Source organism: Phocoena sinus, chromosome 20, assembly GCF_008692025.1.
Source record: "Phocoena sinus isolate mPhoSin1 chromosome 20, mPhoSin1.pri, whole genome shotgun sequence".
In the NCBI taxonomy this organism is placed as follows: domain Eukaryota; kingdom Metazoa; phylum Chordata; class Mammalia; order Artiodactyla; family Phocoenidae; genus Phocoena; species Phocoena sinus.
In genome coordinates, this window is record NC_045782.1 from 28,727,361 (window position 1) to 28,744,531 (window position 17,171).

A 17,171-nucleotide genomic window follows, 5' to 3' on the forward strand; every position below is an offset into this window, starting at 1 on the left:
AGACAAAATTTCCAGGCACAAATAAAGTCCTGCTTCATATCCAGTTATACCTGTCAACCTCATCCCCTGCTCTAGTTTAATGTCAAAAATTTGAAGATGCATTAAGTCAGAGAAAGACAAGTATTGTATGATATCACTTATATGTGGAAGCTAAAAATAAAACAAACTAGTGAATCTGACAAAGAAGACTCACAGATATAGAGAACAAACTAGTCCTTACCAGTGGGGAGAAGGAAGTGGGGAGGAGCAGAACAGGGGTAGGGGATTAAGAGGTACAAACTACAATGTATAAAATAAGTAAGCTACAAGAGCATATCGTACAACACAAAGAATATAGCCAATAGCTTATAATAACTATAAGTGGAGTATAACTTTTAAAAATTGTGAATCACTATGTTGTATACCTGAAACATATAATATTGTATATTAACTGTACCTCAAAAAAAAGAGTTTTTAAAAAAAGAATTTGAAGATGCAGAACATTCAGGAGATGTCTAGGAGATAAAAAATGTCCTAGAACTCTGCTTCTGATACTGGAGGATGTGGATAGACAGACACTAGAAGTCATAGCATACCTATCTTGAACATCAATTTTTATATTAAAACATGAATGTGTTATGAGGTAAAGTGCAAAATCTTTGAGGGGGTAGAAAACAGATACTTTCAAATAAATTGAGTTCACCATCAGCCACTTCATCTATAGATTCTAGGGGTGGTACATGGAAACCCTTGAGATCTTTTTTTTTTGGCCCACACTGCACAGCATGTGGGATCTTATTCCCCTGACCAGGGATAGAACCTGTGCCCCCTGCATTGGAAGCGCGGAGTCTTAACCATTGGACTGCCAGGGAAGACCCCAGAAGCACCTGAAAAGTTTTTGAGAGAAGTATTTTTGGGGTAGTTGGGTCCTACAAAAACTGGTGTTACGGGACTTCCCTGGTGGTCCAGTGGGTAAGACTCCACGCTCCCAATGCAGGGGGCCCGGGTTCAATCTCTGGTCAGGGAACTAGATCCTGCATGCATGCCACAACTAAGAGCCCGCATGCTGCAACTAAGACCCGGGCGCAGGCAAAATAAATAAATAAATAAACATTAAAAACAAAACAAAACTGGTGTTACCTTTCTGGAAGTCCTCAGGAATACTATTGAGGCAAATAGAGAAACACTGTAGAAAAATTAGGTCACCCTGACTGTTCCACAAACCAGCTGAGAGAAGCCTTATAAGCTTCCCTTTAATACTAAGGAGGAAGAGGGGGAATCTCACAAGTCTTCTGGTTATTTTAGAAAAAGCAGGTCTGGCTGGATCTCTAGATCAGGGGCAAATACCAGCAGAGGTTTTGTTTGTGTATGTTTTTTTGTGTTTATTTGTTTGTTCTTTCGAAGATTGCCTGAGCTATGTTTCTTATTTCTGTCTGCTCTACAGGCTGAGGTGCCTGTAGCCTACAGCAAAAAACAGAAACAAACCCAAAACACCCTGAAAACAAAAGTACCAAGTGCCTCTAAGGAGCAAGGAAGAAGAGAGCTGTGAAAACTGGCCTTCTCTCCACCACAGGCCTCAGAAAACTTAGTGGGCAGAGTAGATTTGAAGGAGAAAAGGGAATCAGGCAGAATCCAAGGTGGGTGTCTGGGGCCCGAGGAGAAACCCTTAGGAGCCTAATGGTTGGAAGACTTTATGGTTCCTTAGAGCATAACAAAACAAAACAGGCTCCACCAATTTAAGACCTCTACTGAACAATCTGACTGCACTGGTAAAGAACATCTCATCTCTAAATTTAACTTCCAATTTCCCCAAGAACTCACAGTTTTATGATGTACCTGGTTTTCCTTCTGATGTTATTCAGTGATGTGAATCAAGTCACATCTGCCATTTCAATACGGTGCCTACCTTTCTTAAGAATCTTCTTCACTTTCACATAGTTCCCCTGTTTGACATACTCGTGAAGCTGTGCTTCCAAGGAGTCATTTCTTAACGAACCAAGTTGAACAGGACAGGGGACTGGAAGATGAACGGCCCGAGACATCCTGTTTCAAAAGAAAGCAACATGCTCTAACTGAATCAGAAATGCAAGGAAAAAAATGTCGATTCTTTCACATTTCTTTCACTTCTTGTCCATTTTCATTGATAATGAACAGCATTAGGGGACAATTACTGAAATTCTACAAGATCAGGGACTTCCCTGGTGGTCCAGTGGTTAAGACTCTGCGCTTCCACTGCCAGGGGCCCGGGTTTGATCCCTGGTCAGGGAACTAAGATCCCACATGCCGCGTGGCATGGCCAAAAAATGTAAGAATAAATTCTACAAGATTAAAGTTTATTCTCAATGTTACTGTTGAAATTGAAGAACTCAACATATTTATCATCAATTCCTTGAAGTGAAAAAGTGACGACTATCAAAAATTAAAATCAGAAATACATGTATTTGTTGCGTCATTAAGACAATTAGGAGAGTATTAACTTTGTGGGATTTTTTTGTTTTGTTTTTTGCGGCTTGCGGGATCTTAGTTCCCCGACCAGGGATGGAACCCACACCCTCGGGAGTGAAAGCACGGAGTCCTAACCATTGGACCGCCAGGGAATTCCTGGAGGGTATTAACTTTGAACGGCTAGTATACAAATGCAGTCATTTATGTAGGAAAGTAGATAGTATGTGTGTTGGGTTCCCCGTTCAGACTCTGAAGTTCTCATCCTGGCTCTGTCACCTCCCTAACTGTGTGACCTTGGAGAAATTATATAACTGATGGGCCTCAATTTCCTCATCTATAAATGGGGGTAATAATAACCAGAGAGCTGCTGAGACGGTAAATAAAATCTTAGAACTCTGTAAAGTGCTTAGAACTCTGCCTGGCACCAAGGAGCTCTCAGTAGTTGTTAGCTGCTACTGTGTACACAAGAACCATGCGAAGAAGTTTAAACTTTCCACAGGTGTAGCATCCACACCTGACCAGTGATTGTGGTATACCTACCATGTGTCTCACAGGTGACAGGTACTGTGTAAGTCACCTAAAATAGGATCACTGTCATCACAGTCTAGCAGGGCAGACAAGTGGCACCAGGCTGGTATTCCCCAGACAGTGGATAAGAGAAGGAAGCCCCATTTGCATGAATCAACAAGCATGCATATCAGGGGCATAACTGAGTGTTCCATGGAGAGACACAGAGGGTGGGATATGAGGTGAAGTGAAACAAACACCAGAAAGGTTGACACATTCTGTGGGTCTTCCCCAGCCAAGAGGCTTTTTGGTTACTGAGAAGTAACCCCCTCTTAATTTAACTACTGATAAAATGTGGAAATGCTAATAACTTGAGTGTTTTAACTTTGTTTTCTCTGTATTTGTTACCAGCCATGTCAGTGCCTATAGCATCCTAGTAATCGCAACATTGTTAAGCAAGGCACAGTGACTCAGAAAATATTGTTTGAGTATGAGCTGAAGCTTTTATAACTTCCTTCCCCACCTCCATTCCCCACCCCACCCCACCCCACCCCCCCTTTCTGCTTCCCTACTATTTCCAGGCATTAAAAAAGAGTAGCATGTTTCTATTTGATTTACATAGATAAAGTCTTTAAGGAGGTGATTAAGTTAAAATGAGGCTGTTAGAATGCGGCCATAATCCAATACAATTGGTGTCCTTATAAGAAGAAGGAGACACCAGAGGCACTTACACAGAGGAACAACCATGTGAATAGGCAGCAAGAGAGTGGCCATCTGCAAACCAAGGAGAGAAGCGTCAGAAGAACCCGGCCCTATCGGCACCTCGATCTTGGACTTCTAGCCTCCAGAACCTTCAGAAAGTAAATTTCTGTCGTTTAATCCATCCAGTCTGTAGTATTTTGTTATGGCAGTCCTAGCAAACTAATACACTAATAATAGCTAGATATGGCATATGAATATGCATATAGTTTTATTTTAGTTTAGTAAAGGCACGGGTCGTTTTAATAATTATAAAGGAAAAAGTTTAATATTTTAAATAAATATTAAAAAAATAAAAAGTGCTTATCACCAATTGAAATAATCTACTGAAAAAAAAAGTGGAAAATATTCCTGAAAGGGGAGTCTACAGTTACTATCTCCACTTCATTCATCCATTCAGCTGGAATGGTCTGCTAGTGTGTTATTCTCTCCCATACCCCTGACAGTGGGGTGCTGGCCAAAGCCCCCAATATCTTCTTCTTTTTAAAAAAATTTTTATTTTTTTGGCTGCGTCGGGTCTTAGTTGTGGTGTAAGGGTTATTCGTTGTTCCGTATGGGCTTAGTGGCCCCGCGGCATGTGGGATCTTAGTTCCCCAACCAGGGATCAAACCCACGTCCCCTGCATTGGAAGGAGGACTCTTAACCACTGGACGACCAGGGAAGTCCCCCAATATCTTCTTACACCTGGACAAATCCAATGTGCATTTTCAGGCTCTGTCACACTGGAATGTCCGCCTGTATGTAACACTGCCTTTATTCTTTATTTTATTGTGGTAAAAATATACACAGCATTGGGCTTCCCTGGTGGCGCAGTGGTTGAGAGTCCGCCTGCCGATGCAGGGGACACGGGTTCGTGCCCCGGTCCGGGAAGATCCCACATGCTGCGGAGTGGCTGGGCCCGTGAGCCATGGCCGCTGAGCCTGCGCGTCTGGAGCCTGTGCTCCGCAACGGGAGAGACCACAACAGTGAGAGACCCGCGTACGGGGGAAAAAAAAAAAAAAAAAAAAAATATATATATATATACACACACATACACACATACATAGTATTTACCACTTTAAACAAATTTAAAGTGTTCAGTGGCATGAATATATTCACACTGTCGTACTACAATCACTACCATCCATCTCTCCATACCCCATTAGATACTACCTCTGCATTTTCTCCCTCTCTCAGGCCCTGGCAACCACCAATTTACTTTCTGTGTCTATGAATTTGACTACACTTGGCGCTTCACGTAAGTGGAAACACTTATTTGTCCTTTTGTGACCCACGTATTTCACTATGTCCTCAAGATTCATCCATGTTGTAGCATATTTCAGAATATCCTTCCTTTTTTAAGGCTGAATAATTTCCCACTATGTATATACACCCCATTTTGTTTATCCATTAATCCATTGATGGACACGGGTTGATTCCACCTTTGGCTATTGTGAATAATGCTGCTATGAATATGAGTGTTCCAATATCTCTTTAAATCCCTGTTTTCAATTATTTAGGGTATATACCCAGAAGTAGAATTGTTGGATTAATTTTTTCAGGAATGGCCATACTGTTGAGAAATGGAATACTGCCTGCCATATCAGTAAACAAAGGATGTCACAGTCGTGATTGCAGCGGCCGCCGACGGTGAGCTAGTGAGCCCTGAGGGAACTCAGTTTCGAAAGAAGAGAATACCTGCCACCTAGCAGCCATCAGACTGCAGTCACTCCCTAGGGTGAACCCTGAGGAAACTCAGGATATGAAAACACAGAATACTGGCCCCAGATAGCTGAGGTGCACATCAGAGGAATGATTTCGGTGAGCCCAGACTCTTGCATCTTCCCATACACAGAAAAGCGCTAAATTCCTTAAGATATCTGGTTTTCTTTAATTAACAACAATCTTCTGACGTTCAGACTATCTACCCTCTGTTGCAAAACTCCTATATGTCCTGGCTGGCCCCCTCACTTCCTCGGAGCAGTTCTCTCAGGGTTACTTGAGATGCTGCCTCCCAAGCTTTAAGTCCTAAAAATCCTCACCAAATAAAACATAAACTCTCAAGTTCCGGGTAGGTTGTGAATAATGTTTTAGTCGACACTGTTTGCTATAATGCCTGGACCATTTACATTATCACCCGCACTGAAAAAGTGTCCCAATTTTTCCAGATTTTCCCCAATACTTGTTTTATTATTTAGTAATAGTCATTTTTATGTTTTTCAACCTTTTAAAACTTTTTATTTAATTGCATTTACACCAATACATGATGACTACATTTTGACATAAAATATTTAAAATAATACAGGTAAATTTAAAACCGCAGACCCGCTTCAGTTTCATACGTTTTCTACTTTTTTTTCCTAAAGCTGGAGAACATGCACATTCCTGAGAACTTGGCTTTCGACTGGACTAATCATTTACATGCTAACAACCACTCCCTGAATGTTTTTAGCCTTACTCCCTTTTTTCTTTTTCAATCATCCTACTCTTCAAAAATGCCGTCTGTAGAGTACATAGTGAGGTAACTCACTCTAAATTCTCCCTACAAACACATTTCACTGCCGTAAATTTGTTCGTTTTCCCCTCGATGAAACGCCAGCATTCTGCAAGAACGATAAACGCTGAATTAACAAACATCATCGCACAATTTCAAATCAAAAATGAAATTCTAAAGTTCTTCGTTCTACGACATACATACAACTCTGAGCTCTCACAGCTCCCCCAGAAAACTCTAGATATTTTTTAGAGAAATCCCTCTAAAAACAACAAAACCATGAAAACCACCCCCTAACAAAACAAAAGCATTAAATGCAGTTATCACGCTTTACTAAAATAGTTAAACAAAAGCACCGAAATTCCTATTTTTAAATTAAGCTTATCAGGGGAAAGCGCGAACGCAGTCCCCCACTACCACAAATTATGCAGTCGAGTTTCCCACATTTGGGGAAATCGCAGGGGTCAGCACATCCGGAGTGCAATGGATAAGCCTCGCCCTGGGAAAACCACCTTCGTGATCATGGTATCTCCCCTGCCAGGTAAGTATGAGTTGCTTCAGCTGCCTGACACCTCACCCTCACATACGAAACACTTCACACTTACGGTCACTCACTTCACGCAAGCTCTAGACCCTCACTTACGAATAAAAACTTCTCCAAACTATAAAAATCCTGACAAAAACATTTCGTATACCGGAACACTTGCAAAATAATAATAATTGTATGTACAATGTGAGCAAGACCAGCGGGCACTGCGCTCATTTACGTACTCCAAGCACTTTTAATGACGTCATTCTTCTGCGCGGGACAAACCTATCCCAGGTTTTGTTGATGTGGTAGGCTAAATAATGAAAGACCCATCCGTCCGCCCTGTCTACATCCTAGTCTCCGCAACCTGTAAATATTACTTCCTTTTGTGTCACAAGTTTTACAGATGTAATTAAAGCTTTGAAATTAGGTGGGGCAACAGCATAGCGAATTACCTGGAGACCACCAATGTAATCAAAAACCCTTACACAGAAGACACACATATCAACAGAAGGTGCTAGGCAGCGGGCTTTCAAAGACAGCAGAAAAAAGCCGCAAACGCACTTGCCGCCAAAAAGCAAAGGAATCACCTCCTAAATCTTGGAACACTTAAAGTAAAAGAACTTGACTGTTTTAAGTCTCTAAAGCTTACAGTAACTCACTGCAAACACAACGCGACGAACTCTCTCATCAAAGAGACGTAAGTTTAAAAATACCTTAAAAAGGAAATAACAACTGACGTACGGTTAAGCTCAGAAAACAAAATACATTAAAATCCTTACTATGGCAAACCTAACCTAAAAAAAAAAACTAAAAACAAAAATAAATACCGCTGAATCACTAACAACATAGCGAAAAACAACTTCTTTTTTTCAACATTTCGTATACAGGGGAGAGCGCGAACGCAGTCCCCCACTACCACAAATTATGCAGTCGAGTTTCCCACATTTGGGGAAATCGCAGGGGTCAGCACATCCGGAGTGCAATGGATAAGCCTCGCCCTGGGAAAACCACCTTCGTGATCATGGTATCTCCCCTGCCAGGTAAGTATGAATTGTAGCTCCTCCCTGGCACCTCACCCTCGAACTCAGCACACAATATACTTATGGTCAATTATATGACAAGTTCTTTAGGCCTTTGGTTGGAAACTGCAGGATTATTCATATGACACTGACCAGGATACATCCTTTGAACGTTCAGCGGAAATTCTGCCCAGCGAAGAATGAAATCGAACCAGCAGGCGGCGCGCCCCTCATCTACATATTCCCGCCTCTTGTCACTCAACGTCACTGCTTTTGGAGAAGCGGTCAGTTCGCTCTAGCTATGCCTCGTGCCGACCCCAAAGACGATCATCGACAAGTGTAGCTGAAAAGATTGTTCAGTTCCTTGTCTTGGCAGGCATACGCAAAAATTACGGCGTAGATTTGTCACACGTCCTAGTACTGCGCCGCAGGGGCGGGCAGGGCAGTTGCGGGCGGCCGGGGGCGCGCGGCCCTCAGAGGAAGAGGGCCGCACTGTCGGTTCTGCGAGCCTGACTCGCTGCTCCACTATGGGACTAAGTCATACCCTCAGGTCTCTCTCACCCTCCATTTCCCAAAAGTGTAAAGTGGGAATACTACTGCTTGCCTACTTCACAAGATTTCTGTGGGAGCTGAACAGGAGAACGCGGGTGAAACGCAGCCTCGAGCCCCTCACCCGACCCAGGCCATTCCGCTCCCGGACAGGTGTCCGTGCGGTTGGGGACGCAAATCCGACTTCAGCAAGATTCAAACCTCTGCATGCTCGGCTCAAAGATAAGCAGCACCTGGCCTGGATTTGGTAACAAAGCGAGCGCTCCTCTTTTCTTTTTGGACAGTGAAAATACATGACACACTGTTTTCCTTTCTGCCCTTGCTGGCTACGCTCTCTGGGCAAAACAACTCTGCATCAACTAGGGCGTCAAGGACTTGGTGGTGTGCGGGAGGCAAAACTTTACCTCTCCTCTGTTAGGGTCTCCGGCCCAGCCTGAAAATTACACTGGCATAGTCGGTCTACCAGGATAAAAGCACACACATTTATTTAACAGAAGTGTACAGGAGCCCTCATAAGGAAATGAAGGCCCAAAGAAGTGGAAAACTAAATGTTTTTATATTAAGTTGAACAAAGAGTGACAACTGTGGAAAAGTAACTAACATATATGGGGAGGCTAAAGGAAGATAATTATTTTAACAAGACCTGTTTGTACAGAAATCTCGGCTTTGTCCCCCTTCTCTGGCAATGTTTCTTTCCCCTGGGTTAGGGAAAACATCTTTCAGTTGGGAGTTTTACCTCCTGCTTCTAGGAAGACAAAAGGAGGTCAGACCACTCTTCTTACATACTTGCTGTTTTTCAGTGCTTTTAGCTCAAAATAATCCTTATGCCAAAGTGACACATTTTGGGGTGGCTTATTTTTGCAACCCTTTGGTAGTTATTTCCCTTAGTCCATATGATTTTTTAAGTGCTTTGTTTTGCATTTTGGATGGCATTTTTAATTATTACCATAGCGATGAAATTTTCCTTGCAGGTAATTAGGAAAAGACAGAAAAGTGTTTTTTAAATATTAAAATTAACCACATTCCCACTACAAAATTACCTCTGTTAACACTTTGATATTATATATGGTAACTCCAATTCTCTATGCATATATATTTTTAATACAATTATACTTCACACGATGTTTTGTAACATTTTACATTCATTTTGTTATATGTTGTCATAATTTATATCAATGTTCTATCACTTCCAGTTTATTGCCATATATATATATAAAACAATGAACAGCCTTGTAGATATATCTTTGTGAATAATTAATGATGATTTCTTAGGGTAATTTCTAGTAGTTTTCTCTGTTATTTTAATATTTTAGTCATCTTAAGAAATGCCTTAAATTATTTGAGGGAGGAGAGGTGACATATGATATTTTTAAACTCTAAAAACTACTTTTCCCTGCTTCCTTTCATCTTTCAAAGTCCAGATCTCTTTCTAATTTCAGGGTTCATAGTTAATTATAAAAAGAACTTCAAGTTTGTTAAGAAGGAGAGGAAAGCCTAAATTGCAGTAACACTGCATGCAAAAAAGGCAGCATATGAAATAGAATATATACTACGATTAAAACTGTTTCTAAAAAGGCAAAATTTAAGACACGTAAAGAAAATACATCAAAATGCAAAGTAACATAATCATATCAGTGTCAATACAGAAGAATGGACTAATAATGTATTTTCCCCTACATATTCTGTAACATGACTATAATATTACTTCTAATGAAAAAATAATTTAACACTAATTATATACATCTACTGCCCAAAATATGTTCATACATTTTGACCCAGAAATGTCATTTAATTTAACTATAGAAAGTAATTCTGGAGAAAGACTATGCCCTATGCATAGGGTGTTCACTATAGAATTACAAAAAAATCAAAATCACCCAAAAACCCTAGAATCAAAGCAAGAGGGAAAGGGAGTATTAAGCAAACAATAATAATATAATGATTAACAATGTGAAAGACATTTTTATTATTTAAGGTTAAGAGGGAAAAAGGATATGAAATGGTATGTATACCATGATGGGAATTTTGTAAAAATGTATATCCTTAAGGAAAATTACTGGAAAGAAATGCACTGAAATGATATCAATATTACTGGTTGTGAGATACAGGTTACAGACTTTCAATGATATTGTTAGACTGTTTTGTTTTTTTTTTTTTCATAAAGAGAAGACCAAGTCCTGGTGGAACCATTACAAGAAATAGCTGGCACAGTATTTAGTTTTGCACACAGGCTTTAGCATCAGATAGACTTAGATTCAAATTGTGATTTTTACCATATTTTAGGTATCTGTGCTTGATTTTGTCCTCTAGGAACAATGATAATTATTAGTAATAATTATGGTGAATATATATGTATATATATATATATATATGTATATATATATATACACACATACACATACACATACATACATACATATATTTATACACAGAATAAAACAACTCAGTGACCAACTAACTCAAAGGCCCCAAATAAGCCGAGGTGGAGAGGCACGGACTCTCCCTCAGCACAGTAGGTATTTGGAGAGTTCCCACCTACCTGGGGAGTGGTGGCACCAGCACACTTACCAACCTCTCTCAGATCATGGCTTCCCCTGCCAACTAAGATTTCTGTCCCAACAGACATGGCCCTCACTCTGTGAGTCTCACCTCATCTCTGAATTTCCAACCATCTCTTAGCTTCGTCAGAATCAAGGAAAGGCTGATGTTCAGAAATATCATGAGCGTGGCAGTAATTTTTAAAAGCTGACTTTTGTTATTTAAGTTTACAGAGCAGGTTCAACTGTCAAGAAGTCCATGGTGCCAACACACTGAATCTAAATGTCTACTACCAGGAAAGCTTGAGCAATTCTACACTCTACACAGACACCCTGCATTTCAGGGAGCCGAACCCATTCACTTATGCACACTGGCCCCGGTTTTGCATTTCCACCCACAGGGCTCTGCAATATAAACCACAGTCACTCTACTTAGACATTTACTAGATACTCTCATCCACAAAGTGTGATCCAGCCCATCTCCGTTGTACGATATAATTTCATTATTGAACTACCTTTCTAATTTCATTCTAGGCAGTTGGTTTGCTGTTTCCATGGTATCCATGAATGCCACAGCACTGAGTCCTCTAGGACTATCTGTGTCCCACACAGACATGATTTCACAGATATTCTAAAGCTCTTTTTGCTATGCTGAGGGAACTATTTCTTTTTAAAATTTTTATTGGCGTGCAGTTGATTTACAATGTTGAGTTAGTTTCAGGTGTACAGCAAAGTCAATCAGTTATACATATACATATATCCACTCTTTTTTAGATTCTTTTTCCATATAGGCCATTAGTGAGTATTGAGTAGAGTTCCCTGTGCTATACAGTCGGTCCATATGGGAACTATATTTCTGATAACCACATTGCCTACTCCAGTATTTTCAACATTCACAAATTGTCCTTGAGTTTCTGTGAGTGCTACTAATGATGGAAAAAACAAAAACAAAAACCTGTTCTCAAGTTGTTACTCGTGTAAGTAGTAACTTACAGCCACTTAAACTTAAGGTGCCAGCAACTAGCCTAGGCACTGGCAATACTAAGAGCAATAATGCGGAGAGAGATTCTGCCTGTAATAAATAAGATCACAACCTGTAGGGGAAACAGACCTGCCAGAATTATAGGAAAAGAGTAATGAGCACTAAGAAAAGGGTTAAGGACCACATTATGACTCTGAAGGATCCTACACACTTTTGCCTTTGTGGGCCCTTCCTCCGCGAAATACATATAAAAAGATGACATTATTATATACAACATTTTCTTCCACCTAAAAATTCATCTTTTTTTCTTCTGATTTTAAAAGAAGTGCTTTATGCAGCACTGTGCCTACAGTACCTAGTAATGTTTAAGTCCTTTCTGGTTCAGTGGTGGTTTGGGTGGATCCCAGGCAGCTTCGCAGACAGAGAGCTGAATGTCGAAGTATGCATTTTCAAGATTGATGAGGGGGACTTCCCTGGTGGCACAGTGGTTAAGAAACCGCCTGCCAATGCAGAGCACACGGGTTCGAGCCCTGGTCCGGGAAGATCCCACACACTGCTAGGCCCGTCTGCCACAACTACTGAGCCTGCACGCCCCAATTACTGAAGCCCGCGTGCATACAGCCCGTGCTCTGCAACAAGAGAAGCCACCGCAATGAGAAGCCCGCGCACTGCAAAGAAGATAGCCCCTGCTCGCCACAACCAGAGAAAGCCTGTGCGCAGCAACGAAGATGCAACACAGCCAATAAATAAATAAATAAAAACAGTGAATTGATTTAAAAAAAAAAAAAGATTGATGAGGGAAGACAGGGCATTCCAGGAAGAAGGAGCATGTTATAGAAGTAACACAGCCAGACCTCCTGGAGACTTTTTCAAAATAAGGGAGAAATGATGTCCAATAGAATATAATGTGAACAACATGTAATTTTAAGCTTTGGTAGCCATATATAAAAGGGTAAAAGAAACCACCTGAAAATAGTTTTAATAACCTGCTTTACTTATTCCAATATATCCAAAATGGTTATCACTGCAAAATTTAGCCAGCCTAAAAAAAAACTGAGATATAGTAACACTCCTTTTTTACATAACTAAAAATGTTCAAAACCCTTCAGGTAAACCTGCCCTTATGGCAGGTCAACTCAGTTCCTAAACGTCAGACGGCTGAAGTTAAACACAATCCTACCAGGAAAAACCCTATACCTGGCAAAAGAATGTTTCATGGTGGCTTAGCATTTAAGATCTTTATTTCACTCCGTCTCTGTATCATATTCACCACCACCCACTGTCATGTGATAAACCCTTCAGTATTAGATTAAAATGAGCTACTAGACCCTTAGAAAAGCGTCTTGAATGACATCTGTCTTTAAGATACAAAGAGAACAGGGAAAAGCATGAACGCAGTCCCCCACTACCATAAATTACGCAGTCGAGTTTCCCACATTTGGGGAAATCACAGGGGTCAGCACATCCGGAGTGCAATTGAGGCAGAAGATAGATGGGCTCCTGGCTAGACATTTACAACTGGTCTCCTGTTCACACTTCCTGAAGAAGTGGGTGAGAAGAAGATGGGCTCCAGGCCAGACATTCATTACCAGCACCCCCATTTACACTTCCTGAAGCAAGAGACAAACGGGCTCTATGACTATATATTTATGACCTGACTCCTGTCTGTATTTCTAGATCTGCACTTCGATATAAAAACCAGCAACAGAAATAGGGTAAATAACAGGACATTGGACATTTTTATGGAAGGGACAGAGTGGAACTAAACCCTATTAAAAGATCAAGAGGTCATACATTTCCCATCCTTAGGGCAAGGAAAACATTGCACATGTGCAGAAAGGCTCCTTGGGGGTCAAAAAGGAGGGGGCACCACCGCATAATATGTGATGCTAAGGCTGTCCCATAGGCCTCTGGGCTGGCATCCATCTTGGAAAAAAGTTCAGCACGTGTGTTGGGGCGGCTCCTAGGACAGGTCAGGTGTGGAAAAAGAAACCAGATGATTGGCCAAAGGTAAACAAAGACCCGGAAGACCTGCCCTATATAAATGACCTAACCGCCTCTTTACTGCACTCCTCCTCATTAGGGAGGACGCCCACACCCTTTCTCTCTGGGTGTGCATCTCTGCCCTGCTTCTGTCTTTTTTTTTTTTTTCCCCCTGCTTCTGTCTTAACTAAACAAACTGTTTCTCTGTGTGCTCTCCCACTTGTAGTTGTGCTATGTCTCTAATAATAAACTTGGTACCTGTTTTTACAGTTTTTGCCTCCGTGAGAAATGCATTTTTCACTGGGGGCAAGGGCCAGGGGGTGCAGTGGCTAAGATTCCCGGTTTTCATCCAGGCTACCCAGGTTCAACGCCTGGGCAGGGAATCAAGATCTCGCTTCAGGCCACCACTCACTGCTGCCTCTCCAAAATCACAACGGATAAGCCTCGCCCTGGATAAACCACCTACGTGATCCTGGTATCTCCCCTGCCAGGTCAGTATGAACCGAGGTTGACCCCAGCACTACCCGCGGCTGCGCACACCACCATAAGGCCTGGGTCACTCCTGAAAGGACTCCAATTGGCCTTTATCTTAGAGATCCAAGTAAATAGATTTTCGAACTATCTTAATACTGGTAATAGATAATCAAGCACGTCTTTCCAGGAAACGCGGTTCCAAATGCCCTGTGTCTTTCATGGACCTACTCCACCTCCCCCTTAGGTCCCGCGCAGCCCGGCAGGTCCGAGCCGGCAGCCGCGCCTCCTGTGGGCTGCTTCGGGAGGCCGCTTCCTCCAGCAACCAGCCCGACCAGGATACTTTCCTGACACAAACCCACCCCTCTCCCAACGCTGGCGTAACTGAAGGTCTCCGGATCTCCTTGTGTGGAGTCCCCTGGAGCAAACGGACGCGACAGAGCTTTTTAGTCGCCAGCCGACTTCAGCCGCCTGGATCGCAACGCTCCATACCAGCCCCGCACCATTTCCTCCCGTTCCAAGAGCGGGAGGAGCAGCGCATGAAATCGAGAATATCCTGGCTACGTGCTAGCGGTTGGACTCCAATTCAGTGCTCACACTGCACGATTCGAGATAAGCTTCTAGCCTCTGAATCGGCTCCTCACTTTGTACAGAATGAGGAGGAACCATCCAGTCAGATCTCCCACTCAGCTCAGCGCCCCCCCCCCCCCCCCCACCGCCCAGACTTTGTCTCCTGCCCCTGCTCCTGCCCTGTTAACCCACACCCACCCCACCTTCTGAGAATGGACAGTGTCCTCAGCGAACAGACGGGGTCCATTCCTACCTTTCCCTCTGGAGTTTTTCTTTCTCCTGATCTCTGTGAGTTTCTCTTTTTCGCTAAGAGATATATGTGAAAAACCTGTTTTGTTGCTGTTCTATTCTCCCAGCATTTTATGTTTTGAACCAGGATTAAGTTTCTGTTAGCCCCCTGTCTACTTATTGCCAGAGAGGGCCGTCTGACCTCTCAGTTAACTAGACTCTTCACTCAAGATCCCATGTGACTCACTAGCCCCTCATCCACCTCATCACACCCACCCACCCACCATGCTGCAGCACAGCACACTTGCTCCACCTGGTCCTAGATCCAGGACTCATCTCCTCTACACCCATTCTCCCCAGCACTGCTGGAAGAAGTTGTGATTCTCCCACTCCAGATTCATGCAAACTGCACCCACATCTTCACTGCTACTTGGCTTTCCTTTTATACATATCTTTTAAATTCCCTCAACCCTGATGTTTCAAACCTCTACCTAAACCAGTGGTTCTCAGTGACCATGCCACCACTCCCAAGGGGTAGTTTTGAAAATCTGTGGGGACATTTTTGTTTCCTTGTGTTGCCATGCCAAGCATTTACATATTAAAATATTTTACTATAACATTTTATTTTTATTTCTCCTTTATATTACAGTTAGGACATTTATATCATTTGTGGGGGAAGTATATGTAGTTATATTTTCTAGGAACATCTTGAACATTCGTATTTTCTACGAACATACTATGAATGATAAAGGAAACGTTACTACTCGCCAAAGGGGACCCTAGGTTTGACAGAATTGAGAACCACAACTGTAATCCAATCACACCCATATATCCTCTTTGTAGGAGGGAGAATAATTTAGCTTCTCTTTTATTTCAAAAGTACAAATGAATGCTCTTTCCCATCATCTACTGAATCAATGTCTGGGTATGAGACCTGGGTGTGTGCACGTTTAACATGCTTTCCAGGTAATTCTTACACTGAAGTTTGAGAGCCACTGGGCCCAGCCTCGCTGTTGTGTCAGAGAAAGAGACATCGCTTTTCTTCTTAAGCCTCTCATTCCACATATGCTCCCAATCCCATCCTCTCTGATCTCAGCCCTTTCCATTGCCCTGGGTTTAGCACCTCTCCTTTCAAACATACAAAGGTTTCCCTTTATCCAGAAAAGGACAGACCCCCCTACAGTACTATCCTCTTGCTTTCCATAGTCCCCCTACAGTACTATTCTCTTGCTCTCCTTTCTTGGATCTTAGGAGTTAATTCATTGGTTTAACATCACATTTATGGAATAGCTCCTACATGTCAAGACACCATTCTGTGGCTTTACAGATGTTATCTCATTCAATTCTCAACAATTCCTTTTTAGGTTGTGCAAACAAAAGAAGAGCAAGGAGTGTTTTGCTCAACATCGAATTCTGCAAAGATTAACCTGCTGCAGTCACTGACCAACAGCGCACTCTGTGCTTCAGACAGAAGAGATTAAGGCGATGAAAGGATGAAGCACTCCGTGTGCTCCAGTCTGAGGAAATTAAGACAATAAGAGGATGCTCTGTGCTTTGGACAAACAGGCTCTTAGATAGTTAGATGTATCTCAGGAAGAATTTTAATGAACCCAGCTTCTTGCATCTTCCCATACAGGGAAAAGAACTAAAATCATTAACTTGTGATGTATGTTCTCTGTGACTAGCAGTAATCTTTTACCAAGTTACATACCTGACTGCATGTATTCCCCACCAAAAAAATCATATATAAACTAGCCTCTCCCTCACCTCTTCAGAGCAGTTTCTCAGAGCTACTGAGAGGCTATCTCCTGGGCTATAGTCCTCAGTAAGACCCTGAAGCAAACTTAACTCACAATGTTTACATTGTGCATTTTTCTTTCTATTGGCAGTTGTCACTATTACTATCATTCCCCATTTTAGAGATGAAGAAAATGAGGTACAAGACAGTTAGCTAATTTACCTAAAACCACCCAGTTAGTAGCAGAACTAGTGAGAGTCCATGTTCTTAACCTCTACACTCAGTGGCTTATAGACTGATACACAGTTGACCATTGCTCAACACGGGTTTGAACTGCATGGATTCACTTATATGTGGATTTTTTCCATAAATAAGTACTACAGGATCCAAGGGTACAGA

At 42.0% G+C, this 17,171-nt stretch overlaps 1 protein-coding gene, 2 non-coding genes and 1 pseudogene across 3 annotated transcripts in view; all 4 read right to left on the minus strand.

Moving 5' to 3' along the window:
• The window catches only part of TEX14 (testis expressed 14, intercellular bridge forming factor), an 86,018-nt gene extending 78,133 nt beyond the window's left edge, over window positions 1-7,885 (minus strand). The window contains exons 1-2 of the mRNA XM_032616770.1: window positions 7,868-7,885; window positions 1,886-2,022 (exon numbers count right to left, since the gene is read on the minus strand). Coding sequence (XP_032472661.1) covers window positions 1,886-2,021 — 136 coding nt within the window. The 5' untranslated portion in view covers window position 2,022; window positions 7,868-7,885. The remainder of the gene's footprint in view (window positions 1-1,885; window positions 2,023-7,867) is intronic.
• On the minus strand, window positions 6,549-6,712 carry LOC116746547. Its single transcript, XR_004347799.1, has one exon. It is a non-coding gene; the product is annotated as a U1 spliceosomal RNA (small nuclear RNA).
• Window positions 7,580-7,743, minus strand: LOC116746560. The gene has a single exon (XR_004347807.1). It is a non-coding gene; the product is annotated as a U1 spliceosomal RNA (small nuclear RNA).
• A 5,274-nt stretch (window positions 7,886-13,159) lies between the features above and the next one.
• LOC116746505 lies at window positions 13,160-13,297 on the minus strand (annotated as a pseudogene).
• Window positions 13,298-17,171: the final 3,874 nt, after the last annotated feature.